The following is a 27588-nucleotide window of genomic DNA, read 5'->3' as shown; positions in this document are numbered from 1 at the left end:
GACTACCAGCTGAAACAAAACTGACGCATATCCCAAAGAACATCAATCAGTTGAAAACCGTTTTTGGGAGAAAAGAAGTTAAGAGTTAGTGCGAGGTTAAATATCGCGTTTCGAAAGACAATGTTCTGAATCATATTGGCTTACGACTTCACCAGATTCGCAGCACCCCAGTTTGGGGTGGAGCTTGTTTGTGGATTAGGTCAGTTTCAGATTAGACCAGAACTCTTTACATTACATTAAAGTAAACTGTAGGTACGAATTACACGTATACTTCAGATAAGACTAGATTCAGACAAATTGTTTCAGTAAGAATTTACCGAAACGAGTGGCACTAATGTGTTATTAGTGCACCACCCTAACACCTCTCTCAGATCTGGTTCAGCATAAACAAAAAAAAAGCGACTGGCAACTGGCTTTGACAGTCAAAGAAAAAAAAGCACCCAGAATGAAGAGAATTTCGGTGCTGTAAGTGAAAGTGCGACAATTTTGGTTGAATTTTGACAGATTTTTTCAAAATTCTTCTCATCGTTACACTTGGCGGCATAAAATCCATCTCGGTTAAGACGATTTCAGTTGGCCCGCTGATGCTGCATCGATAGGAGACATTCCAGATTATAAAAGACTTAATTTTATGTGTCGTGCCAAGGTAGACATACTGCCACATAATTTTACCGATCAATTCGAAAAATGCATCTGCTTTAGGCTTGAAGGTGAACCGGTTGACAAATTCACCTAAACCGTATATTTTCTTGAATAGAACTTCTACTGAAAATGTGATAATTGAACGTGGTAAATGCTATTACCTAGCAGATTTGAATAGTAATTACAGAAGATGGTACTTATACAAATGTTTGAAGAGATCGTCTTACTTAATCAGTGTGTTCGCAACCATTAATGCGAAGAGATAGAATTTAAATTTCAATTTGATCACATAGAACATACACATAGAATGACTTCACCGAGAAAAGCGGTGAACAAACATTAAAAAAAAAAACAGAGCAGACGTTAAATATCTACCTCTTTTAACACAACAATAGATAAGCAGGTTTAGTTAATAAGTCCAGACGAGAGACTGTCGCCCTGTATAGACAGACGACAAAAGCATACGCCACAGTAACAACCCATAAGGTTAGAGCTCTACTGCACCCCGTAGCCGTAGGTTTATCACGTGAGTACGTTTCCCTGAGAAAGAATCTTCGGGAAGGAACTCATCTACCAAAGTGGAATTTGATCCTCTATTATAGGATGTCCCAAAATAAAAATCGGTATTCAAAAAGTCAAGATGCTAAAAAAATAAAAAAATAAAAAATAAAGAAAAAATAAAAATAAATAAAAAATTTAAAAAAAATGAAAAAAAAATAAAAGAAAGGTGCTTAACCCTAAAATGAAAGATATGCAAAAAAAATAATAAGAGGTTCCACCAGGGCAATTAAAAAAAACAATGAACTTATTAATAAATTTCTCATCTTTGATTTTTCGTAATATTTTTTTCAACTTTTGACTTTTTTTATATATTTTTTTTCAATGGACCTCTAAACTTTCTTGAAGAGTATTGATTTTTGAAATATGCCGTCAATATAAACACAAGATTTCAACAACCAATACTCTTCAAGAATGCCTAGAGGTTCATGGAAAAATAGAGAAAAAGTCAGATATCGAAAAAGTATTATGAAAATGTCATTTTTTTTTGAGAAATTTCATAAAAAGGGTCATTTTTCAATACTCGCCCCGGCGGAACCTCTGAAAATTTGTTTTTGGAAAATTGAAATGATCTACAAAAATGCTTCAAATTTGCGCATCTTTCATTTTTTGATTTTTTTTTGGGACAACTTAATCCTCTAGGAAAGCTAGGACTTCTAATGTAGGAACCACCCTCACTCCTCTTTCAGTTCTGATCGACCATAAAAATATGAAAAGCAACTGGCAACTGGCTTTGGCAGTCAAAGAAAAATATTCAAAATGAAGAGAATTTCGGTAATGTAAGTGAGAGTGCGACAATTTTGGTTGAAAGTTCACAGATTTTCAAAATAATTCTCATCGTCACATTTGGCGGCATAAAATCTTTCTCGGTTAAGAAAAGTTAAGACGATTTCAATTGGCCCGTTGATGCTGCATCGATGGGAGACATTCCAGATTATAAAAGACTTAAATTTATGTGTCGTGCCAAGGTGGACTTACTTCCGCATAATTTTACCGATCAATTCGAAAAATGCATCTGCGCTAGGCTTGAAGGTGAAACCGGTTGACCAATCCACCTACTCCTTATATTTTCTTAGAAAGAACTTCTACTGAAAATGTGATAATTGAACCTGGTAAATACTGTCACTTGGAAGATTTTAATAGGAATTACAGTAGTTGGTACTCATAAAAATGTTTGAAAAGATCCTCTCACTTAGCCAGTGCCTGTTCATAACCATTAATGTGAAGAGATAGTATTAAATTTTCAATTTAAACACATAGAACAGACGTCAATTATCTGCCTCTTTTCACGCAACAGTAGATAAGCAGGTTAAGTCAATAAATTAAGACGAGAGACTGCCACCCTGTATAGACAGACGAAAAGAGCATACGCAAAAGAAACAACCGGATGAAGTTAGGGCCCTACAGCACCACGCAGTCGTAGGTTGATCACGTCGTGAGTGTGTTTCGCTGAGAAAAAACTCATCTTGGGGAAGTGACTGCTCAACCAAGGTGGAATTCGATCTTCTGTAGGTTGTCTCAAAACAAAAATCGGTGTCCGAAAAGTCAAAATGGTACAAAAATAAAATATGAAAAAATTAAAAAAATAGAAAAAAAAAGAAAAAAATAAAAAAGGTGCTCAACTTTAAAATGAAAGATATGCAAAAAGAGATTTAGAAGTTTCGAAAGGGGGAATTTTTTAAAAATGACCCTTTTTAAGAAATTTTTCTTAAAACCCATATTTTCGTATTTTTTTTCAATTTCTGACTATTTTTCTATATTTTTGTTCAATGGACCTCCAGATTTTCTTGAAGAGTATTGGTTTATGAAACATGCTGTCAATATAAACACAACAATTGAACAACCAATACCCTTTAAGAATGCCTAGAGGTCCATAGAAAAAAAAAGAAAAAAATCAGAAATTGAAAAAATATTATGAAATTTTTTTTTGAGAAACTTTATGAAAAGGGTAATTTTTTTTCAAAAATAACCCTGGCGAAACGTCTAAATATTTTTTTTTTAGAAAATCGAAATGTTCTACAAAAATGCTTCAAATTTGCATATCTTTCATTTTAGGGTTTAACACCTTAAGTTTTCTAACATCGACTTTCTAGGGACAGCCTAATCCCCTAAGAAAGCTAGGATACTTCTAATGCAAGTAACCAGCTCTTAAGTTTTGATTTTTCACCTCAGAAGTTTCACTTGACCGCTTCAATAATATTTTATCTGAGTTACTCCAGTAACCTCACGCTATCGTACCATATAGGAGCAATTGGCCTGAGTTTTTCGCAACGGTACGATATTTTGAAGGACGTTTTCTTGAGAAGACACCATTCGACGCCTTTTATCAACAAGTCTAAACATCTTTCATCGCCAGATGCCGTACCAGGAAGCCAACCGGCAATTGCATTTCATCAAGGTGGATAAATAGGAACAGCTGGGCAGAGTGATCAGTTCAGTTCTAGTGTAGAACCAATCTTAGCTTGTTAGTTAGATGAAAGTGCACCGGTTTATTACGACTATTTTCCTAGGCATCGTGATCAGCTGGACGAGACACGCTGATCAGTACTGTCATGGCATACAATAAAAACTGATCACTCAAGGTTTCCAAATTTCAGCGTCCCTATACTGGCACGCCCCCATGAAAATGGCCTCAATATTGCGTCTAATTATGAATTATTCCTAGAAACACCTCCATGAAAAAGTTTTTCACTTTTTTCATTACTATTTTTCAAATTATCGTGGAAGGGGCATTCTTGCAGGATTTACACTTCAAAAGGGACTTCTTGTTGCATTGCGGAGCACCATGGATATTAGCGGACAGTAATTGCGAACGTGGTTTGAATGACAGTTGCGATAGATTCGGTAGAACTTGAAAGTCCTGAACTCCAACACATTTTGTAAACCTAACAATGTCGAACGACCTCAGAAAAGATTTCTCGTTGCATTTCGGAGTCCCATGGATATCAGCGGACAGTAATCGCAAACTTAGATTGTATGACAATTGAGGTAGATTCTGTAGAACTTGAAAGTCCCGAACTCCAGAACATATTGTAAACCTTACAAAGATGTCTCGTTGCATTTCAGAGCACCATGGATATCAGCGGGCAGTAGCCACAAACGTAGATTGAATGGCAATTGAGGTAGATTCTGTATAATTTGAAAGTGCTGAGCTTCAGAACATTTTGTAAACCTTACAAAAAACGTCTCGTTGCATTTCAGAGACCCATGGATATCAATGGGCAATAGCAGCAAACGTAGATTGAATGACAATTGATCTAGATGTTGTAGAACTTGAAAGTCCTGAACTCCAGAACATTTTGTAAACCTTACAATGTCGTACGACCTCACAAAAGACTTCTCGTTGCATTTCGGAGTCCCATGGATATCAGCGGACAGTAACCGCAAACGTAGATTGAATGACGATTGAGGTAGATTCTGTAGAATTTGATAATCCTGAACTTCAGAACCTTTTTGGACTATATTTTCGAACTATCCTGCCACTTTACGGGCCACAATGAGTTTAGTAAGAATTCCTCTAAAGATTACCTTGAGAATTCTTTAATAATGTATTCCTTTTATTCCTCGATGATCTCCAGGAACATCATTAAAGATTTGTTGAGGAATTCTTTATCAATGGATTATCAATGTTTTTTTCCAGAATTTTTATGAAAAGAAGCGAGAATTGTTTCAGAAATTCCTTCACGTATCCCTTTAGAATGCATTCTCACCCACGTATTTCAAAATTTCTCCAGGAATTCTTAAAAAAATTCTTTGAGGATCTTTTCCAGAAATATTCACTGGGTGTCCTTCAGGAGTTTCTGGAAGAAATTTTCCGAAAGATTCATTCTGAAACTAGTCCACGAGTTTCCCAAAAAGAAATCCTCCTGGCCCTGGGGTTTCTTCAGTGATTCTTTGAGATCTTTTTTTTTTATTTTTTTATTTTTAAGGAGGTTTCAAACTTTCTGGTTCATTCGCCTCTGTTTTGGAAATCCCTTCAGGGATTGCTAAGAAAGTTCGTGCATGTATTTCTTGAAACATTTCAGAGGGCATTTCTCCCGAAAGAATATCAGAATTTTATTCAAGATTTTTGCTTTTCGGGAATTCTCCCGGAGTTTTTCTAGAAATTTCTCAAAATATTTCTTCAAACGATGCAATTGTTGCAGATTTTTTTATAAAGATCGAGAGTTTTTTTTTTTGAGAAATTCATCTAGGGTTTTCCATTAGAAATTAAGAAAAAATTCCTGAAACTGAAAAAAAAACTTCTGCTGAAAATTTTCTAATAAATCTTGGATATATAACGGGCCTAAACGTTGAGAAGTTTCTGAGGAGACTCGTAGGCAACCAGCCAACCAACCTCTTCGATGATCTCCGGGAACACCACTAAAGATTTCTTGCGGAATTGTTTTTTCCAGAATTTTTATAAAAAGAAGCTAGAATTGCTTCAGAAACTCCTTCACGTACCCCTTTAGAATGCATTCTCGCCCATGTATTTTAAAATTTCTCCAGGAATTCTCCAAAAATTGTTTGAGGAACTTTTCCAGAAGTTTCCATTGGGTGTCCTTGAGGAGTTTCTGAAAAAAAAATCAAAAGATTCATTCTGGAACTAGTCTACGAGTTTCCCAAAAAGAAATCCTTCAGACCCTGGGGTTTCTTCAGTCATTCTTTAGGATGTTTTATTTTTTATTTTTATTTTTTAAGTTTTTATACTTTCTGGTTCATTCGCCTTTGTTTTGGAAATCCCTTCAGCGATTGCTAAGAAAGTTCGTGCATGTATTTCTTGAAACATTTTTGAGGGCATTTCTCAAAAGTTTTTTTTTCGGGAATTTTCCCGGAATTCTTCTAGAAATTTCTCCAACATTTTCTTCAAACGATGCAATTGTTGGAGATTTTTTTTTATAGAGATCCAGAGTTTTTTTTTTTTTTTTTTGAGAAATTCCTCTAAGGTTTTCCATTAGAAATTAAGAAAAAAAAAACCCTGAAACTGGAAAAAAAAACTTCTGCTGAAAATTTTTTAATGATTCTTTGATACAGGGGATACTCAAAATAACTGGGACAAGTAAAACTTTCACTTTTCATAAAATGTTCAACTTGCTGTAACTTTTCGAAAAGGGCATCAAATATTCTCAAATTTTTACTGTAAGTTCATCAACTAGTTGTGTGTCAGTGCTCAAAATTTGGAAGAGATCGAGCCATTCTACACGAAGTTATAAAGATTCTAGGAAAAGGTATAATTATCCGATAGCCAACTTTGAGCTGTCATATCTCCGGATTCAATGAACCGAATGCAATGAAATTTTGATCATTTATGACTTATATAATGAACTTTGAAAAACAGTTTACTTAATTTGAAATTATAAATAAGAAAAAAAGTTAAGGCGATTTCATTTATTCAGTGTTTTTATAGTAAATTTATCTATTTTTCATATGCATCCCATTACTTTTTCAATTTAATGCCGGCTATTTGGTTGTTTTTCTTTGAAACATAAATATATTCAAGTCAATTAGAGGGAATTTAAATGAACTATAATTACTATCTCTAATTTTGAAACGATGATGAAGTTTTGGATAAATTGGTGTTATATTGGAAAAATAATCCAATCGTAATAATTTTCGTTCGTGAAAAGAATTTTAAGTTTAGTCAAAAGTTTTTAATAGCTCATTATATAAGTCATAAAGGATCAAAATTTCATAGCATTCGGTTCATTGAATCCGGAGATATAACAGCTCAAAGTTGGCTATCGGATAATTATACCTTTTTCTAGAACCTTTATAACTTCGTGTAGAATGGCTCGATCTTTCCCAAATTTTGACCACTGACACACAACTAGTTGATGAACTTACAGTAAAAATTTGAGAACATTTGATGCCCTTTTCGAAAAGTTACAGCGAGTTTAACATTTTTTGAAAAGTGAAAATTTTACCTGTCCCAGTTATTTTGAGTATCCCCTGTATATAACGGGCCTAAACGTTGATAAATTTCTGAGGAGACTCGTAGGCAACCAACCAACCAACCTCTTCGATGATCTCCAGGAACACCAATAAAAATTTCTTGAGGAATTCTTTCATGGATTATCAATGTTTTTTTTCCAGAATTTTTATAAAAAGTAGCGAGAATTGTTTCAGAAATTCCTTCACGTATCCCTTTAGAATGCATTCTCACCCATGTGTTTGAAAAATTCTCCAGGAATTATCCAGAGATTCTTTGAGGGTTTTTTCCAGAAATTTGCATTGGGTGTCCTTCAGAAGTTTCTGGAAGAAATTTTCCGAAAGATTCATTCTGAATGTCACGAGTTTCCCAAATAGAAATCCTCCTGGCCCGGGGGCTTCTTCAGTCATTCTTTAGGATCTTTTTTGTTATTATTATTAGCTTTATTAGGGAGATTTTCAGCCCGAGGCTGGTTCATATCCGCCTCTCTCTTTTTTTAATTGTTTTTCTTGAAACAATTTTGTGGGCATGTTATCGGAATTTAATTCAAGAGTTTTTTTTTAGGAATTCTCCCGGAGTTTTTCTAGAAATTTTTCAAAAAATTTCTGCAAACGATGCAATTGCTGAAGATTTTTTTTAATAGAGATCGAGAGGTTTTGTTTTTTGAGAAATTCCTCTAGTGTTTTCCATTAGAAATTAAGAAATTTTTAAAAACTCTTTTAAAAATTATGGTTGGCATTTCTTCAGCGATTCGTTCGAGTGTTGCTACAAATAATCAGAGATTCTCTCGGTAATTTTTTTGACAATTCTAAAAAAAAATCTCAATTAATTCTTCTAAAACTTGTTCAAGGGTTTCTCCAGAAATTCCTCCAGGTATCAGAGATTGCTTAGGATTTATTGGGACATTTCTTCAGGGATTCTTTCAGAGTGTTTTTTTCGGTAATGCTTCAGGGATTTCTCCAAAGATTCCATCAGCAATAGGGTCCTAAAATGAAAAATATTTTCCCGGTTTTGCTGCATAACACGAAGGAGCATGCTTTTCTGATCTCAATGGTAATTTTTCCAAACTTAAAAAATGACAGAATAGTTAATAAACTCGAAAATAAAATATTGATGATCAGGTCTTGTTTGACATTCCAGGTCAACCTTGACGTAACGAAAGTGAAACGGCGGGTTGCAAAAGACATCACATTGGCTCACTTTTGACAGCAAATATTCCTGTTTGACATACACGGTAAACAAAATTTACCCAAAATTGAGTGCTAACCAAGGAGTGTTGCAAAAGTTGTTCAAAATTTTGAAAATATGTTTTATGGACTTTACCTAATAGGAAAACTTAAAAAATTAGTAAACATGTCGTTTTAATCAATGCTTGATCGAATTATGCAGAAATTGAGATAGGCCTTTAGGAGCCTATTTCAAGGCATTAAAAAAACTCTTAGAATAGAATGGAAAAAAATAATTCTGTTAATATTTCCAGCTCTGCTTAGTATTGTTTCGAAGAATCTATTCAGCGGTTATTTTTTTCTTTTTTTTCTTTTAATAATGTGTATTTCAACATGAATCTTATTCTACACTTTTAGTTTCTCTGAAGAATTTCTTCACGATTTCTTGTTTGTTTCTGCTCCGTATTTCTTACATAATTTTCTTCAGGTAGTACTTTGAAGTTTTTTCTACTAATCCCTACAGAAATTTTATTAGAAATTCTTGAAAAATCCTCCAGAGATAATAAAAAAATCCTCAAAAGTTTCCTTGGAAGTTTCTTTCGGAATTCCACAAGTACTTTTGTCTGCATTTTCTGTAGACTTTATCAAAGAAATATCTTCAGTAATCACTGAGGGATCTCTTAAGACATTTCTCATGCATTTTTCCTTTGAATCATGAAGGTATCTTCAAAAACTCATCCAGAACTAATTTCAATTTCTTTGGGACTTTTTGTCAAAACATCTTCAGAAAATTGCCAAGAACTGTTTCTGAGAAGCTCTAAAGGTATAGCTTTTAGTGGAATCCTTCAGGGATTCTTCCTAGTAATGTTTCATCATTTTTTGGGCAATTTTTGAAAAATTACCGAAAAAAAATCCTGGAGGAAAATCTGAAACAATTCTTGCAGGAATCCCTGATAGAATCCCAGAAAATATTTCTGACGGAAACGCAGGACCAATTTCTGAAAAATCTTTGTGATTCTTGGAAGAATTTGTGAAGGAAAGATATATTTCTAAAAACTCCATACAAAAACTTTTGAAAAAGTCTTAAGAAATTCCTAAAATTCTGAAAATTTCTCTGGAAATATTTTTGAACAAGTTCGAGCAGGAAGGAATATCTGAAAAAAAATTTAGGGAAATCCCTAGAAGAATCCCAGGAGGAACTTTATTGGGAAACTTCACGAGAAACCATGGATGGAATTCCTAGAAAAAATCATTGAAGATTTTTTTTTCCAAAAAGTTTTTTGAAGAATTCTTTTGGTACAGAGGATTTTCGGAAAGTGTTCCTGGTGAAATCTGCATACGCATTTCTAAAAGAGTTCCTGCAGGAATTTTTGGAGAAATACCTAGATTTACTTCTTTTCAGAACCCTCAAAAACGCTTTTGAGAAGTTCTTAAAAAAATTCATAACGAAAATCAAAGAAAATATATTTATGAAAACATTCATAAAAGAATTCGTGGATTAATTCATGGAGTTATCCCTAAAAAAAAAATGTCGGTGAAATATCCGGATAAACACATGGAGGAAACCCTGAAGGATTTTTTCAATGAATCACTGAAAGTAATTATGCAAGAATCTCTGGAGGAATTCCTGCAATATTCTATGGATGATTTCCTCAAGAAATTTCCGGAAAGGTTTATGCAGTAATTTTCATTACAGTTTGTTAAGTTATTTTTCAACAAATCTCTGGTGGACTTTTTAAGAAATTTCTGTGCGAATTTCTGAGAAATCTCTGGAGAATTCTGGAGAAGTTTCTTAGAAAGAATTAAATAAAGAAATCCTGGAGAAATTTCCGATGATTTTTTAAACGAGTTTCAAGAAGAATTTAAAAAGTAATCCACGATGAATCAAGGATTACTATTCAAATTCTTCCTGAGAAGTGTTTAAAAAATTCTCGGAAACTTCTCCAGGAAAATCTTTAGTAATTATAAAAAACCATGATGAAATTTTAGAAGGAATCCATGGAAATCATCCAAAAAGAGTTCTTAAAGGGAATTTCTTGGAATTTCATTTAGGAAGGTTTGGAAAAAAATCGCTGGAAAAATTTCTTGAAAATCCTAGGAAGAATTTCTGAAGAAACCACCGAAAGAGTTTCTCAAAAAAAACCTTGGTGAATTTTAAGATCGAATTGCTGGAGTAATTTCTGAACGAACCCAAGGAGCAATTTTGAAGAATAAAAAACATGAAATTCTTGCAAAAAATATTATGGTATCTCATCAAGAATTTGCGAAGGAATCTCCAGAGGAATTTCTAATTCTTTAAATGGATTCTTAGAGCACATTCTTGACAGATAATAGACTTAGGGTTTTTTTAAGAAATCCGTGGATGATTTCCGGAACGAATTCTCGTACGAATTTCCAAAAGAATCCATGGAGGTCCTTGAAAGAATCTATGGAAAATAAATTTCAAGAAAAAATCCTCTAGGAAAATTCTTAAAATAGATTTAAAACAAATTTCTTAAGGAATCAATCGAAGATGTTTTGAAATATCTTCAAAAGGGATTTCGAATAAGACTCTCTAAAAGGAATTCCTGGAGAAATTTCCAAAGAAATTCATGGAGTTATTTCAGAAGGATTCCAAGGAAAGCTTTATAAAGGAGTTCTTAAATCAATTTCAGGAAAAATCTCTAGAAAACTTTGAAGATAAGTCTTAAAAAAAACTATGAATTAACTTAACGAAACCCTGAACGAATTCTTAGAGAAATTTCCAAGGGCATTCGTGGCGAAAGTTCTTAAAATTTCGCTGGCAGATTTCTGTAGGAATCGCTGGAAGAGTTACCCAAGAAATACCTGGAGATGGAGTTACTGGAATCATTGGAGGAATTTTTGAATCTCGTTTGCAAAGTTATTTTTGAACAAATCTCTGGCGGACTTCTGAAAGAAATTTCTATACGAATTTCTGAGAAGTCTCTGGAAGACTTTTTTTTAAATTAATAAAGGATTCCTGTAGAAATTTCCAAGAATTTTTTTAAACAAATTTCAAGAAGAATTTAAAAAGTAATCCCTGATGAAATCAGGGCCTAAACGTTGAGAAATTTTCGAGAGAACTCGGAGGCAACCCACGAATAAATTTATGAAGAGATGATTGACTGAAGAAAGACTCTCTCGACCATTTTAAATCACAAAGCCTATTTTACACGACTAGGAATGAGAGCGCAAAAAGTAAATATCAGAAAGGAAGTTTTTCTGATATGGGCTCAAAAATACCGAAAAAAAAAAAACAATCTAAGAGGTGATTATCCTATTGCACAAAGGAGCTTTTGTAATACATTTGGGGATGAATAAGCTTAGAACATTCCAAAAATTATTAATATTTCAGATTTGTTCACTAACGCTTTTTTTTTCTTTTTTTTTTGAGGGCGAAGAAGAAATGTCAGCTAAATTTCCAATAACACACAAATTTTTCAGTCGAGTGCAGGAAAGCAGCCGCAACCGTATTGTCGATTCTCTCCCTAGTACTTACTTAAGAAAATGGGGTTCAATCGCAATACCCATTGAAGCAAGCAGATTATTCACAGAGAATCCGACACACTATCCAACGTGTGCGTAATAGGATCCGATAGACATCGATCTGCGACCAAGGCGCGGTAGATCTACCACTGTAAGAGGATTTGTAGCTACCAGTACGGCTCCCGCAGTCATGAGTGTCACTCACGATGGTCGGCAGTAAACTGTAAGAACGTGTTTTTGTTGCTTATCATACAAGCAATAAAGAAGTAATAAATACAGGTAAAGATTAAAAGACAAAAAAACAAGTGAAACAATGATTTCAAAACATGATCAAGTAATATAATATAAGACCCATTAAAACTCTTCCCACTTAAAATTAAAGATTCAGTTAAATCAACTAACGCAAAGATCAACATACTCATCACTGTGATTCCAATTCGTCTGTTATTTTATTACAAAAAAAAACTAGTTTTTTGGCCCCGTCAAGCTTTTGAACGTATGGGCCTTTCAAAAAGATAAATCAATTCGACGTATGCAGTTGGAATATGCCTTCTCTTAACCGCCTTTGAGACTCATTGGAATCATTTGAGCAACTTTGAAACATTTCGTAGTCAATCATTTCCATGGGCTAAAACTAGTATTAAGAACCCACTGAACTGCGCTTGGAGAGATAGTTTGCTAAGAGATCAGATCAGATTAAAGCCAGAATTTGGCGACAAAAAGTGTGGGTGTCATCGGATTGGATCGTCCGTCACCAAATCATCAGTCACAGCAGCAACCCAAATAGAAGGAACAATGTTGAACAGCGTAAAACGAGTGTCCTATGGGAACCAAAAGAGATTCCAAAGGCTGGACGTGATGTTATCCCACCGCAAAGATAATCGAGCAGCAAAATGTGGCCAGCGATATTATTGAAGCAATGTACCGAATAGAAATAGAGAGTGCGTTCCAAACAAAGAAGAGCTTTTGATCTTCCCGATTTGCCTCTTTGGCATACATAAGATGGATGCATTTAGCTTTAGATCTTACATTATGAAAGAGACTTCATGCAGAAAAGAAAACTGTCTGAGTTGATATGGCATAATGGCGCTGCGGATTGAAGAGCGGTAATGCCCTAAATGACGACTTTTCGTGCGCATTTTGCTCCACCAAACAAATATTTGTTTTCACTTCCATCCAATTTATTTATGGGACAGTCAAGAGAAATTACACCATTCTACGATCAACAATTTTGCTGTATAAGAGCTTAAAAAAGGCTTCAAATAAGCTACTTTTATTGGTTGGGCGAAGATTATCAGCCGATAGCAGCCACAAGATAAGATCAAAAGAAGTGGGAGCAGAGTTATGTGGCGATGAGTCGAGACATTCCTATTCCCTTGCCATTTTCCATTTTTTTAATATGACTAAAAGCAACACCAACTAGACCTATGATTGCCTGTAGGTTCAGTGAATCTTCTATTCTATTCTTTCCTACAGACATCTGCATGTGCATGATATGCAGATGTCTGTAGGAAAGAAACGAACCAAGTAAGGTGTCACCACAAGATTTGAGATAGAGTTCAAATCAGTTTAGTTTTTTTATTTTATTTTTTTTATTTTTTTTTTATTTTTTTTAATAACGGTAAACGGAGCGTTGGCTCTACGGAAAGCGTAATTCATGCTACTGATTTGTAGTATCACAGTCCTTCACATCTGACAAAGTTGGCTAAGTACGAGTTATCGTCTATGTATGTTTTTTCGAGTGTATTGTCAATTTCGAAGAACATATGTTGAAAAAATGTCTAAAATTCCTTTCGCGATTTTTCCAGATATTTTTCCAGAAACCATTTAAACATATTCTAACAGATTCCTGTAAGGATTTCGTAAAGTTTTTCTCGAGTTATTCCTGTAAACATTTTTTCAGCGATGTCTGTGTGTATTAATTTAGATGTCATTCCAACGAAGTACTCAAAGGATTTTCTTACAAATTTCTCCAAGATTTCGATAAGGAATTTCTTCAGCACGTCACCCAGAACTTGTGACAATAATTGCTAAGCTATTGGATTGGAATTTCTTGTAAGCTTTTTTTCATTATGGACTATTAATTTCCCCAAGAATAAAAACATAAGTTTCTTAATAAATTTCTCAAAAAAAAAAAACTGGAGGATCCTACAAGGATATCAGCAGTTCTTTGTTTAAGAATTTCTTCAGAAGTTGGTTCCATTTGGAAACCTTCGCAAGAATCCCTTTCAAACCTCAGTAGCTCCTACAATTATTACTTTCAGAATGTTGCTAGACATCTATGAAAGAGTTCGTTTAAATATATCCCAAGATTTTTTTTCAAGAAATTTATTAGAAATTTCTCAAATTTGTTTTTTTTTATTTGTCGAACTTTATTTGTTTTGATTTTTTTTCTGTGATTCATTCAGGATCTTTTTTTAAAAATACTTTCAGATTCCATTTAGATTCAGAAATTTCTTCCAACGATTGTATCCGGAGTTCTTTCAAGAATTCCTTAAGAAAACCCTTCGATGATTCTTCTAGGCTGTCTTCAAACATACTGTCAGGAGATTTCTTCAATCTCCCTTTTTTTTTCAATCCCTCTAAGCAATTCTTTAGGTATTCCATAAAACATTCCTATGGGCTCCTTTTGAAATTACACCATGCATCACTTCTGGCATTTCACCAAGGATTCTTATAGAAGTTTCAGAAGTTCTTCCAAAGTTTCATAAATTATTTATCTTTAATAATTTCTACAGGAATTTCTCCAAACGTTTTTTTTTTCGTGGTTTCTCCACCAATTTATCTCAGAGCTCCGGCAAATTTTAGAAAAAATCTTCAAGGATTTCCCATTCCATCTTCGGAGGAATTCAATAAGAATTACTTGGTGGAGTTGCTGAACGATCTCTTGGAAAAATTTCTGAAGCAATAGCACGACAACCAATTCAAAAATACACAACAGATCTTTACACAAGATTTTGAGAAAAACAAACGGCGATTTCTTTTGGAATCGCTCCGGCAATATAATCATAAATTTCTCCGGCAATTTCTCCAGCAGTTCATAGAAAGATTGCTCTGGCAAATTCTTTTTAAAAAGTCCTATGGTAACTCCTTCTGGATTTTCTGGTCGTGTTTTTAGTATTTTTTTTCAGGCATTCTTCTAGCAATACATTTGCAAATTTTTCCGTTTTTTTTAATTTCTCCGGAAATTGTTTAAAAAGTTTATCCGGCGATAATCTGAGGTAATCCTTCGGTAAAAATATTAAAAATATTTTTGAAAATGCTTTCTAGGAATTCCGCAAGCAGTTTAAGTGAGAGTCTGCCGAGAATTTCCTATCGAATTCCTCTGACAATTTTTCTGAAATCTCTTTAGGATTTGCTTCAGCAAATCAATTTGAAATTTCTCCTGCGATTTCCAAAGGAAATTTCTCGACATTTTTCCATTGTTTACTGCGACAATTTATTCAGAAATATCCAAGATAATTTACTCTGGAGGTTCTCTCGATAATTTCGTATGGAATTCTTCTTAATAGTTCTTCGGAAAATCCTTGGAATTTTTTCAGATTTTTTTCTTAAAATTGTGCTATTGATTTCGATAGAAATTTTCCAAGTGATTCCCAAATTTCTTAGACAATTTATTCAGGAAATCCTGTGGCAACTTCTTGAGGAGTTATTCTGGTAATTCTTCTAGAAATATCCCTAGGATATTTTCAAGTTATCAAGAAATATGTCTTTCAGTTTCTGGAGAAACTCCCTACCATTTTTTTTTAAATTTTAGATTTACTTCCGGAAAACTTTTAGAAGAATTTCTCAAGTATTTATTCAGGACCTTAGGACTATCACTGGAAACTTCTTGAGGAATTTCGCTACCAAGTTTCTCATAATTTCTTCCGGCATGTCAACAAAAATTGCTTTAGAAACTTCTTCAAAATGGTCTTTTTAATAATTTTTCAGGACATTTCCGAAAAATTCTTAAGGAATCATCAATTCTTTCTTTTTACCGGAACTTTCTATAGGATTTTTTTAGACAATAAATTCAGAACGTTATGGAAGCTCCTTGAGGATCGACAGTTTGTTTTTTTGCAGAATTTTCCCAGTCAACTATTTTTGGGAATTCCTTCTGCAATTTCTTCGGAAGTTCTTCTGGCAATTCCTTTTTTCCGATTCCGATTTTCTTCATAGTTCTTCATCTGTTGATAGCGATCGCCATCGTTTCAAAACAAATCAATATTGATCGACATCGAAAATCTTTCACCGGTTGATCGGTTTGTCTCTTGTTATTATTTCAAGAGTTTTTTTTTAAGAATTTTTTAATAAATGTTCTCGGAAATTCTTCAGACAATACCTGCACAAAGTCCTCCGGCAACTTTTTCTTTTTGAAATTCAGGAATCCAGCGTTACATTTAGGAATTAAAGCGGTTTTATGGAATCGCTTCGGCAATTTCTTGAAGAATAGCTCCGTTAATTCTTCAATGAATTCCACATGATAAAGCCTGCGCACTTTAGAATCGGTACGCTTTCTACCGGCTGCAGATCAAAAACGGGTTAACCTAGAAAAAAATGTTGTAAGAAGCAAATGAAGCTTATTTATTGTGTTTTGTAGGAAAAATATGAAAAAATCAGTTTTTATTTGTTCAAGATAAAATTTTGACCTGATTGTGAAATTCATGCCATTTTATTCTGCACAAAACCAATGATCGTCAATATTTTCAAATTTCACAGCTTACGGGCTGATATTTCCACAAGAAACAAAATTATACTCATCAAACATATGCTCAAAACAAGTTACGACATTAAACTCTTGACAAATATGGTTCACAAGACCATAATAAACTTATAGCCTTATTGGCCATTCACGCTATATTCAAAACATAATTTTACTCACACTATTTTTTTATGAAAAAATATTTCCTGAGATCGTTTTTTTGGATCTACAGTTCCCCAATTCAAGTGGCCCAACTTAATTCATATCGAAACCTGGATTATTTTTGGAATTATTAGCAGTTTTCCCTCACAGTAGTCGGAAATTAACAGTCATAAGGCTAACTCCTCATAATAAGCCTAAAATAAGATAGTTTTCATGGATAAAACACTGAAAACCATATAGATTATGGAACTATAGATGTGATTCTATGATCACAAATAAAAAACTTTTGAGTAGATTCAGTTTTATTAAAAATTTCGTTAGATATTTCACGCCATCAAAACACATCCAATGAATTTCGTCAGCAATAGTCCATACAGCTTTCGAGCCACGATTATTTATATTGTTCTACATCAAATCATTGGTTTCTTGTATACTAATACTATTCGTATAGTATCCTTCCCGTATGCGTATTTGCCGAACTAAAGCTAATGCGAAAACAACTTTTTGACCTTAAATATCTATGCAAGTCTTTGATTTTCCATAAAACCCTTCAAAGGCTTACCATAGCTATATTGGAAATTTTAAAACACTCATGGAATATTTTACCTCCCTTAATCAACAATCATAATACCAAGAACTATTATATACTGCGTAATTGGTGGGTTTGGTAATTATATATTCCTACACAAATCTTGAATCTGACAATGATTGGTTTTTGCTCAATGTGTGCAGAAAAAAATGGCACTATTTACGAATTCAGATCAATAGTTCATCTAAAAATATAAAAATAGCAAATTTTATACTTTTCCTACAATCTACAATAGATAAGCTTCAATTGCTTCTAACAACACTTTTTTCCAAGTGACACCGTTTTTGAGCGGCAGCCGGTTGAAAGTGTACCGATTCTAAAGTGCGCAGGCTTTATGATCGGGGAAGTTCCTTCAAAAATTGCCGAAAGAATTTTCAATGGAAAATCTGGATTAATTTTTGAAAAAACCTGTCAGTAATTCTGAAGATAATTAAGGATTTACCGATTTTTTTTTAATTCTTACGGAAAATTCTTGAATGATATCATCAAGAATTAATCCAAAGACTCTTCTACGTATCTCCTTAGAATGAATTCCTATCGATGAAATCCTTCGCACATCTTCAGGAATTCACGTAGAGATTCTATCAGATATTCCCACAGAGAATTAGCTTGGGATTTCTTCAAGAGTTTCTTAAGATTTTTCCACTATCGGGTAACCAATCGATCAACTTTCCAGAGCCAACCGAAATTTGGTTCTCCAGATTTGTGATTTTGAACACTTTGGCCATGGCTTCAACAAATCTTCACTTGGAGGAAACACTGGAGAAATTTCTTAAAGATTTTCTGAAAAAAAAATTTAAAAATCCCTGAGAGGTTTTCTGCAAGACTTCTGAAGCTATCCCTTGCAATTACGGAAACTATCCATAGAAGATTTTCCAGTCGTCTAGATAGTCTTTCGGAAGAAATTATCTCTAAAGGAAACTTTGGCTGCAATTCCTTCGGAGCAAGTTATCCAGGGATTCCTTCAGCAAATTATAGGTTCCTTTAAAATTTATCAAAAAAAAATACCACAGAAGTTAATTCACGAACTCTTTCAAAAAACTTTCTTCAAGAATCGCTCCATGGATACGTTTCGGTTTTCAGAAAACCCTCCAGGAATTCTACTCCAGAAGTCTTTCACGGCTTCTTTGGGAAAGTTCTTTTAGGACATCTTTCTTGGATTGGAAATTCCTCAATATACTTTACTGGGAATCCCACCAAGGGTTTCTCAAGGAGTTCCTCAGGAAGTTTTTCAGAAATTCCTTATGGGATTCCTTCAAAAATTTCCTCTAGAGATTCGTACAAGGATATCTTTAAGATTGTTACATGGGTTCTACTGAAAATTTCTTCAGAAATTCCTTCAGGGATTCTTTCAGAAATGTCTGCTCAGATTCTCAGAATTTTAGGAATTTCTTCAGGAATTTCTCAAGAGCTTCCATGGAATTTTTCAGAAACTTCTCTTAAAATTTCTTAAAAAATCCTACAGAGATTATTTTGGAAATAATTTCTCCATAAATTCCTTAAGAAATTTCTGCGGTCATTTTTACGAGAATTCCTAAAGTGTTAAATATTTCTTCAGAGATTTTTTTTAGAAGTTTTCCTGGAAATTGCACAAAAAACTGGAAGAATTCTTAAATTTCTGTTTATAACCATAGTTCTGAGAATTTCTTCAGGCATTCTTCAAAGAATTTCCAATAATTTTCCTAAACAATCCTTAATATACTTTTTTAAGAATTCCACTAAGGGTTTTTCAGACAGTTTCTCCATCCTGCAATTCAGGAAGTTTTTCAGAAATTCCTTATGGGATTCTTCCAAGAATTTTCCTGTGAGTTATTCACTTATTCCTCTAGATATTCATACAAGGACATGTCTTAAATGTTTACGTGGATTCTACTGGAAATTTCTTCGGAAACTTCTTCAGGGATTCCTTCAGAAATATCCTTTTGGATTCTTTCTGAAATTCCTTCAAAAATACAACCCAGAGACGTTTGCAGAATGTTTGAGATTTCTTCAGATTTTTTTTTCAGAAATTTCTCTTAAAGTTTTCTTTAAAAATCCAATCCAATTCTTCCAAGAGCTTTTCTTATAATTCCTTTAGAAATTCCCTTAGGAATTCCTGCAAGAATTCTTTTTTAGGAATTCTACAAGAATCCTTTTTAGAAATATCTTATGCAAATCTTTTAGGAATATTCTTTCATAGATTTCTATAGGAATTGTTTCAAATAATCCTCCAGAGATTTTTTCAAAAGTTTTCCTGGAAATTAAAGAAAAAAACTGGAAGAATTCTTTAAAGAATTCCTTATAAAAATTTCAACGAAATCTCTGGAGGATTGTCTGAAGGAATATCTTTTGGTGTTACCTTCGGAGATTCCTAGAAGAAATTATTGAAAATAAGGCAATTTATAAGGTTATCTTTGGAGGAATTCCTGGACCTAAAGAAAATCGTTAAGCTACTTCCTCACTTTTTTATTTAAAGAAATCATGCGAAGTTTCTGGAGGAACTCTAGAAGTAATTCCATGGAATATTTGCTCGAAAATTTTTGGAGGAGTTGCGATGGAAATCCGTAGAGGAATTTCTGAATGAATCTATTGAAAAATATCTACAGAAGTGCCTGCTGAATTTATAGACAAATTAACTTGTCTAAGTAATAGTGGAACTCTTTTTTCTTTTTTTTATGGAAGTCTCGGAAGACCTTTAGATATACCTCTGGAGAAATTCTCAGAAGAATTTCTTATGCAACTTCTGAAGGCATTAGTACACAATAATCACTAAAGAACTGAAGCAATTTGAAAGGGAATTCTTGCAAAAAAACATGGAAGAATCCTTTAGAAAATAACAGAACAAATTTCGGAAAAAATGTATTTTTGATGGAATCTTTGAAGTAATACCTGAGTTCCATCTATGGAGAACTCTCTGCATGCTTGTTAAATGTCAATAAATTAATTTTAGAATTGTTTCGGAAGAAATGCCGCGATTATATTTAAAGAATCTCCTACTGAAAAAAATCTGAAAGAATCCCTGAAGAAAGGCCCGAATGTATTCGAATGTATTCTAAGCAATCTTTGGAGGAACTTCCAGGAGAATTTCTTGAGATTTTTTTCTGAGGAATTTCTAAATTAATGGCTGGGAGCATCCCTGAATGTATGAAGGAACCTCTGGAGAAATTCCAACAATAATTTCTAAAAGAGATAGTGAAATGATTTCAGAATTTCTTAAGAACATCTGAAAGAATTTGTGAAAGAATGTCCGAATCACCGTAAAAAAATCTCTTTGAATTGCATCTTTTAAAGACACATTTGGAGTATTTCTGGAGGAATTCTTTCACAAATGTTTGAAGAAAAAAAAACATGAAGGAATACATGCACAAACTTCTATAGTAACCTTGAAGACATTTCCTAATGAATCCCTGAATTTCTGAAGAAAGCTGTGGACTACTTCATCTTGATGTAACGCCCCCACTTAGATATAGCCTATTTCTCAGCTATATCGTGTGAGAGATACGAAAATACCGATTAGGAAAAGTTACTGGACCGACCGGGGTCATGGCAATAGAGGCCCCCAAACCCGTGGACTAGTTTCAAGGAATGAAATGAGGAATTCCTGAAGAAATCTTTGGAGAAAGCGTAAAGACATACATGGTCATTGGACAAGAATGGATTCTAAAGCGACACTTGGAGGAATCTTCGAAGGAATTCCACTGAAATCATTCTAGAAAACCCTTTTTTCTATAAAAATTCCGAAAAAAATGGTAAATCCTGGAAGAATCTCAAGGGAATTTCTGGTGATGTCCCTGTAGACAGTCATTTTTTCATAGCTTCCTTGGAGGAATTCTTGGAAGAATTCCTGATGGAATTCATGAAAAAATGCCTGGAAGAATCTTTGGAGGAATTCCAGGAAGTATCCTTGTAAGAATTTTTGGAAGAATTTTCGGAAGAATTCCTGGAGGAATCCTTGGAAAAATTCCTGAAGGAATCCTTGGAGGAATTCCCAAGGGAATACCTGGAGAAATTCCTGGAGGAATATTTGGAGGAATTCCTGAAGAAATCGTTGGAGTAATGCCTGGAAGAATTCCTCTAGGATTTCTTGAAGGCATTCCAGGAAGAAGAGCTAGAAAAAATACTGGATGAGTCCTTGGAAAAATGCCTGAAGAAATTCTTTGGAAAAACTCCTGAAGGAATCCATGGAGGGATTCCTGGAGGAATATCTGGTGAAATTCTTAAAGGAATACCTGGGGAAACTCCCGAAGGAATCCTGGGAAAAATTCCTGGAGAAATCCTTGGAGAAGTTCCTGGATGAATCCTGGGACGAATTCTTGGAGGAATCCTTGGAGAAGTTCCTGGAGCAGTGCATAGAAAAATTCTTGGAGAAATGCCAGGAATAATTCTGGACGAACTCGTGGAAGAATCCTTGAAGGGATTCCTGGAAGAATTCCTGGAGAAATTTCTGAAAGAATACCTGGAAAAATTCCTGGAAAAATTCCTCGAAGAAAAACTGGGAGGAAATCCTTGCATGAATTCTTGGATGAATCCTTGAAGGAATTCTTCGAGGTATTCCTGGAGGAATCTTTGGAGCATGTCCCGTGCACAAGGGGGAGGGGGGGCTGGTTGTTACCCCCCCCCCCATTACCGACGCTCCATACACTAGGCGCTCCACCGCCTTTTGCCAAAATTGGGGAAAACCCCTCCCTTGGCGCCACTTCTGTGCACGGGCCTGTCTTGGAGGAATACCTGGAAGAATCTTTGGAGGAATTCCAGGAAGTATCCTTGTAAGAATATTTGGAAGAATTTTCGAAAGAATTCCGGGAGGCATCCTTGGAAAAATTTCAGAAGGAATCCTTGGAGGAATTCCCGGGGGAATACCTGGAGAACTTTCTGGAGGAATATTTGGAAGAATTCCTGAAGAAATCCATCCAAGAGTTCTTAGAGGAATCTTTGGAGGAATGCCAGAAGAAATTGTAGGAGTAATGCCAGGAAGCATCCTTGGAAGAATTTCTGGAGGATTTCTTGAAGGCATTCCTGGAAGAATAGCTAGAAAATATCCTGGATGAGTCACAAGAAAAATGCCTGGAGGAACTCTTTGGAAAAACTCCTGGAGGGATCCATGGAGAGATTCCTGGAAGAATATCTAGTGAACTTCTTAGAGGTATACCTGGAGAAATTCCTGGAGGAATCCTGAAAAAAAATCCTTGAGAAATCCTGGAAAGAATTCCTGGGTGAATCCTGGGGCGAATTCTTGGAGGAATCCTTGGAGAAGTTCCTGGAGAAGGGCAAAGAAAAATCCTTGGAGAAATGCCAGGAAGAATTCTTGGACGAATTCCTGGAAGAATACTTGAAGGGATTCCTAGAGGAATTCTTTGAGAAAAATTCCTGGATGAATTCTTGGTACAATTCTTCGTAGAAAACTGGGAAGAAATCCAGGAGGAGTCCTTGCATGAATTCTTGGATGAATCCTTGAAGAAATTCTTCGAGGCATTGCTGGAGAAATCCTTGGAGGAATACCAGGAGGAATCCTTGGAGGAATACCTGGAAGATTCCTTGGAGGAATTCCAGAAGGATTTTTTTTTAAGAAGTCATGGTAGAATCTTTGGAGGAATTCCTGGATAAGTCCCAGAAATTGTATATGAAGAAATCCTTGGAGAAATTCCTGGAGGAGTATAAAAAGAAATCCTTGGAGGAATTCCAGAAGGGATCCTGGACAAATACCTGAAAAATTTCCTGGAGGAATCCTTGCATGAACTCCTGGAGGAATCCTGGTAAGATTTTCTTTAGGAATCCTGAGAAGGATTCCAAGAGAAACCCTAGGAATCAGCACTGGATTCTTGGAACTAGTTTTTTAGTAATCGTTGCAAGAATATTTAGAAGATTCTAAGGAAGATCTGAAGGAATCCTTGGGGGGACTCCTGGAGAAATACCTTGAGAAAGTCCTGGAGGAATCCTTGAAAAAAATCCTGGAGGAATCCTTGCAAGAATTCCTAGAGGAATCCATGGGAAAATTCCTGGAGCAATCCTTGGAGGGATTTCTGAAGAAATGAATGGAAGAATTTCAGGAGGGATTTCTCGAGGAACACCTGGAGAAATTCCTGGAGGGATCCTTGGAAAAACTCCTGAAGGAATCTGAGATATTCCTGGTGAAATACTTTAAGAAAGTCCTGAAGGAGTCTTGGTAAGAATTCCTGTAGGATTTCTGGGAAGAATTCCTGGAGGAATCCTGAGAAGAAATATCAGAATGCATTCTTGGAAGAATTCCTGGAGAAATCCGTGGAGGAATTCCTGGAGGAATTCTTGGAGGAATCTTTGAAGGAAATTCTGAAGAAACCTTTGGAAGAATTTCTGGAGAAATCTTTGGAAGAATTTCTGGAAGAATCCATGGAGGAATTCCTGAAGGGACTATTGGAGGAATTCCAGAAGGAATCCATGCAGGAGTTCTAAGATGAATTTATGGAGAAATTCCTGGAGGTATCCCCGAAAGAATGGCTTGAGAGATTCCAGGAGCAATGCCAAGAAGAATCCTTGGAAGAATTCCTGGAGGAGTGCTTTGGAAAAACTCCTGGAATAATCCATGGAGGTATTCCTGGATGCAATCCTGGAGAAACTCCTGGATGAATCCTTGGTGGACTTCCTCGAGGAATCCTTGGAAAAAATCCTGGAGGAATCCTTGGAGAGATTCCTGGAGGAATCCTTGGAGAGATTCCTGGAGGAATATCTAGAGAAATTCCTGGAAGGATCCATGCATACATTTCATGAGGAATCCTGGGAAGAATCCATTGAGGAGTCCTTGCACTAATTCTTGGATGGATCCTTGCAGGAATTCCAGAACAATCTTTGGAAGAATTTGCGGAGGAATCATGGGAAGAATTCCCGGAGGAATACCTTTAAAAAGTCTTGGAGAAATGCTTGGATGAATTCCTGGAGGAATCCTGGGAAGAATTCCCGGAGGAATCTTTGAAATCAATTCTGAAATCATGGAACTATTTTTGAAGCAACCCTTGCAAGAATTCCTAGAAGATTCTATGGAAGTTCTGAAGGAATGATTAGGGGGATTCCTGGAGGAATACCTTGACAAAGTCCTTTCAAGAATTCCTAGAGAAATCTATGGAAGAATTCCTGGAGGAATCCTTTCAGAGATTCCTGGAAGAATTCCTGGAGAAATTCCAGGAGGGATCCTTGAAAAAACTCCTGGAGGAATCCTTTGAGGAATGCCTTGAGTAATACATTGAGAAAGTCCTGAAGAAACCCTTGGATAAATTCCTTGAGGAATCCGTCATGGAATTTCCGGAGGAATTCGTGGAAGAATTCCTGGAGGAATCGTGTGGGAAGAACTCCTGGAGGAATCGTGGGAAGAACTCTTGCAGGAGTCCTTGTACTGATTCTTGAATGAATCCTTGGAGGAATTCAAGAAGGAATCTTTGGAAGAATTTGCGGAGGAATCCTGGGAAGAATTCCTGGAGAAATCTGTGGAGGAATTTCTGGAGGAATGCTTGGAGGAATAATTGAAGAAATTCTTGGAGGAATGCTTGGAAACCTTGTTAAAATTATTTTGAGTCATCCTTCGTCTACGGAAACACATACCAAAAATCCCATAGGAATTAGTTCAAAAAAATCCGGAAAATATTGAAATCTCTCAAGGGGAACTTCCAAAAATCCTTCATGAATTGCCTGTGGAGTCCTTGAAAAAATATCTTGGAGAAAAGAATTTCTTCAAAATACCTTCGAAGGCAATCTTAAAGTGTTTTTTGAAAGAATTGCCGAACAAATCCTCATAAGAAGCCTAATAACATATTGATTGCTAATAAGCCTTGTAGAGGTTTTCAGAACCGTCATAGAACCTTGAACCTTTTATTTTGGTTTAATGATGGTTTTAAGAACCTCTTCTAGTCTATTTGACTATAAAATGCTACATGGGAAGTGTTCTGAATTTATCATAAATTTCAAAAGAACTCGTTGAAACTAAAATCACGATAAATCATTAAAAGGACCTCTGCAGAAATCCTCGGAAGAAACTACGGACAAATTCTTGAAAGCATTTCTGCATATATCATTGAAAGAATTTTTAGAAAAATCCATGGAAGATTTGCTGAGTGAAATCCCGGAAGAACCTTTCAAACAATAAGGCCTCGCCTATCAAAATGGTAATAAGATACAAAAAGCTTGGAAATGCCTATTTACTGTATAGTTGTTTTTGATGCTTTGGATTAATACAAATCGATGAATGTTTTCCAGCTAAACTATTTATCAGAAAGAGCTTTCCACTTCTCTGGCAGTTTTCAGTAATCCATTGGAAATGGTCAAAATTATGGAAAAACCTACTGTGACGTCAATGTGTCCAAGAAATCTACAAATATTCTCAAGCACAATTTCGAGAAGTTGTGCCCCCAAGGCCTGCCTCACATACGTAAACCAGTCGTCGTTTTTTTTCTCTCGGAACCCATGCCAACGGTAGTCAAAATGTCTTCACATGTCTCGTGCATCGTTTCCTCTAAAACCCATCAAATTCTATTTTAAACTCCATCATTTTCTACTTCGAAATAATCTCCGACGGTAGAATCGATGTGGAGCGGACCTGGTGTGATGGTTAGAACACTTGACTATCACGCCGAGGACCTGGGATCGAATCCCACTCCCGACCAACTCGCAAAATGTGAGTTCTTCCTTCGGAAGGGAAGTAAAGCGTGGGTCCTGAGATGAACTAACCTAGGGTTAAAAATCTCGGTAATACAGATAAAAAAAAAAGGTAGAATTGACGACTAATCAATCCGACGTGTAGATTTGAAATATTTACAAAAACAACTCATCCGAAGCACTAGACGCGGTCGATTTAGAACAGTTTTGGGCATTTTAGTACATTGAAGCGCTAAACGCGACGTGACGCGACGCTCCTCGGCGCGCTATTGTGGTCCAGCCTTAAGTCTCTGTGCTTATGTGCCGGAAACGATTCCCGACTAGCTCAAAATTTCAAACCGACGTCTCCGAGTTGGCGATCCAATGCGTAACCACTAGGCTGAATTGAAGAGCTGCCGATAAATAATACCTATGACCACCACCGTCAAAGCTTATTCTAAGAACTAAGTACTAAGAATCAAGACTAAATCCTCAGACAAACAGACGTAACACTCTTCGCAATGGCTCGACACATGCATTTAACGATCAATTCGAATTTCATTTGATTTCCGCGATCCTCCCACCAGAGGCGCTAGCGTTCGATCGCTTTGACGTTTGCCAGTGTACACGTTGCTTAATGATGCTAACATGCGTGTTAGACAACCGTCAAATCGAAATCCATCATGGCCGTCAGTGTCTCGCGCGGATCTACCAACAGGTGGCAGTGTGCTCTTGAAAAAGGCACCGGCAAAATGTTTTTGATGAATTTCCTCTAAGAGTTACGTCTGTTTGTATGTACTAAAACTGAAGTGGCACGTCACAGTTGGTTGCCTTCCTGATGTGCGTTAGGATTGTCCAATACATACTAGCCTAGCACTGTTGCTTGTGGTATTCCATTGTTCGATGCTAGCTTACGGCCAATTAAAACGTTTCTGATGTGTATTGGAGAGCAATCTCTTGCAGAATTCTTATCACGCTTTACACGTTACAGTGCGAACACGACGGCGGTAAACTTATCAAATCGTAGTTGTTTCGAACTTTTTCCCCAGCGTAGCGTTTACAATTTCTTCGTTTAGTGAATCAGGACCCTTTCAAAAACTGCAAATATGTTGAATCACCCTGTGGACGTTTTAGCTGATGTAAGGCGCTCCAATTAAGAACTACACTGAAACTACACTATGCCTCAAAAACCTTATTCTACGCAATCCGAGGATCGGTAATTAACGATCAAAAACTACAGGCCTAGCGTAACGGCTCGATCTTTCTGCGACGAACCTAGGGGCAAGACACTGGTGTGAGGTTCCCTTCAGAAACGTCTCTATTAGCGAGAAATCGGGCAACACTGCTCATTTTTTCCATGGCATCAGACAACACTTCGAGAAAAGCTGTGCGATCCAGAGAAATTCTGAGCAACACTCTGGAAACAGAATAACTCTTGCTATATCTGTCTTTCCCCTAGCGAGAAACCAATACTTGCACTGTCTTCCGTTGAGCGTTTCCTTCTGGAGTTACAGCTTCCATGTTCTTTTCTTTTTGATGATGTGGCCTGCGCGTGGTGTCACCAAATCAGCTGTCTCCGATGATTGCCAGATGTTGCGACATCTAATGCCAAGGGAACGCGTTATCCGTAGTCGACGTGAAGATTCTGCAAGCGAAGCCTAGCACTTTTCGGTGGATTCATTTTCTAACGATTTATGTGACGCGTATGATTTTCTTCAATTACACTCTTTTCGTCGCTGACTCACACCAAAATAGGCCTCACTTACGCAACATTACCAGATGTTGAGAGTTTCATCACATCCCACAGTTGATGAAG

At 35.7% G+C, this 27588-nt stretch overlaps 2 protein-coding genes across 3 annotated transcripts in view; both read right to left on the bottom strand.

Moving 5' to 3' along the window:
- The window catches only part of LOC109622760 (tachykinin-like peptides receptor 86C), a 436364-nt gene that overhangs the window by 176390 nt on the left and 232386 nt on the right, over window positions 1-27588 (bottom strand). The window lies entirely within an intron of this gene.
- The window catches only part of LOC134285577 (uncharacterized), a 29177-nt gene that overhangs the window by 1261 nt on the left and 328 nt on the right, over window positions 1-27588 (bottom strand). The window contains exon 2 of the mRNA XM_062846630.1: window positions 1-27588. This exon is cut by the window's left edge and continues 1261 nt beyond it. Coding sequence (XP_062702614.1) covers window positions 21283-22188 — 906 coding nt within the window. The 5' untranslated portion in view covers window positions 22189-27588 and the 3' untranslated portion in view covers window positions 1-21282.

This window comes from Aedes albopictus, chromosome 1, assembly GCF_035046485.1.
Source record: "Aedes albopictus strain Foshan chromosome 1, AalbF5, whole genome shotgun sequence".
NCBI lineage: Eukaryota > Metazoa > Arthropoda > Insecta > Diptera > Culicidae > Aedes > Aedes albopictus.
The sequence above is the reverse complement of the archived record's forward strand: the minus strand, read 5'-3'. Positions and strand labels throughout refer to the sequence as shown.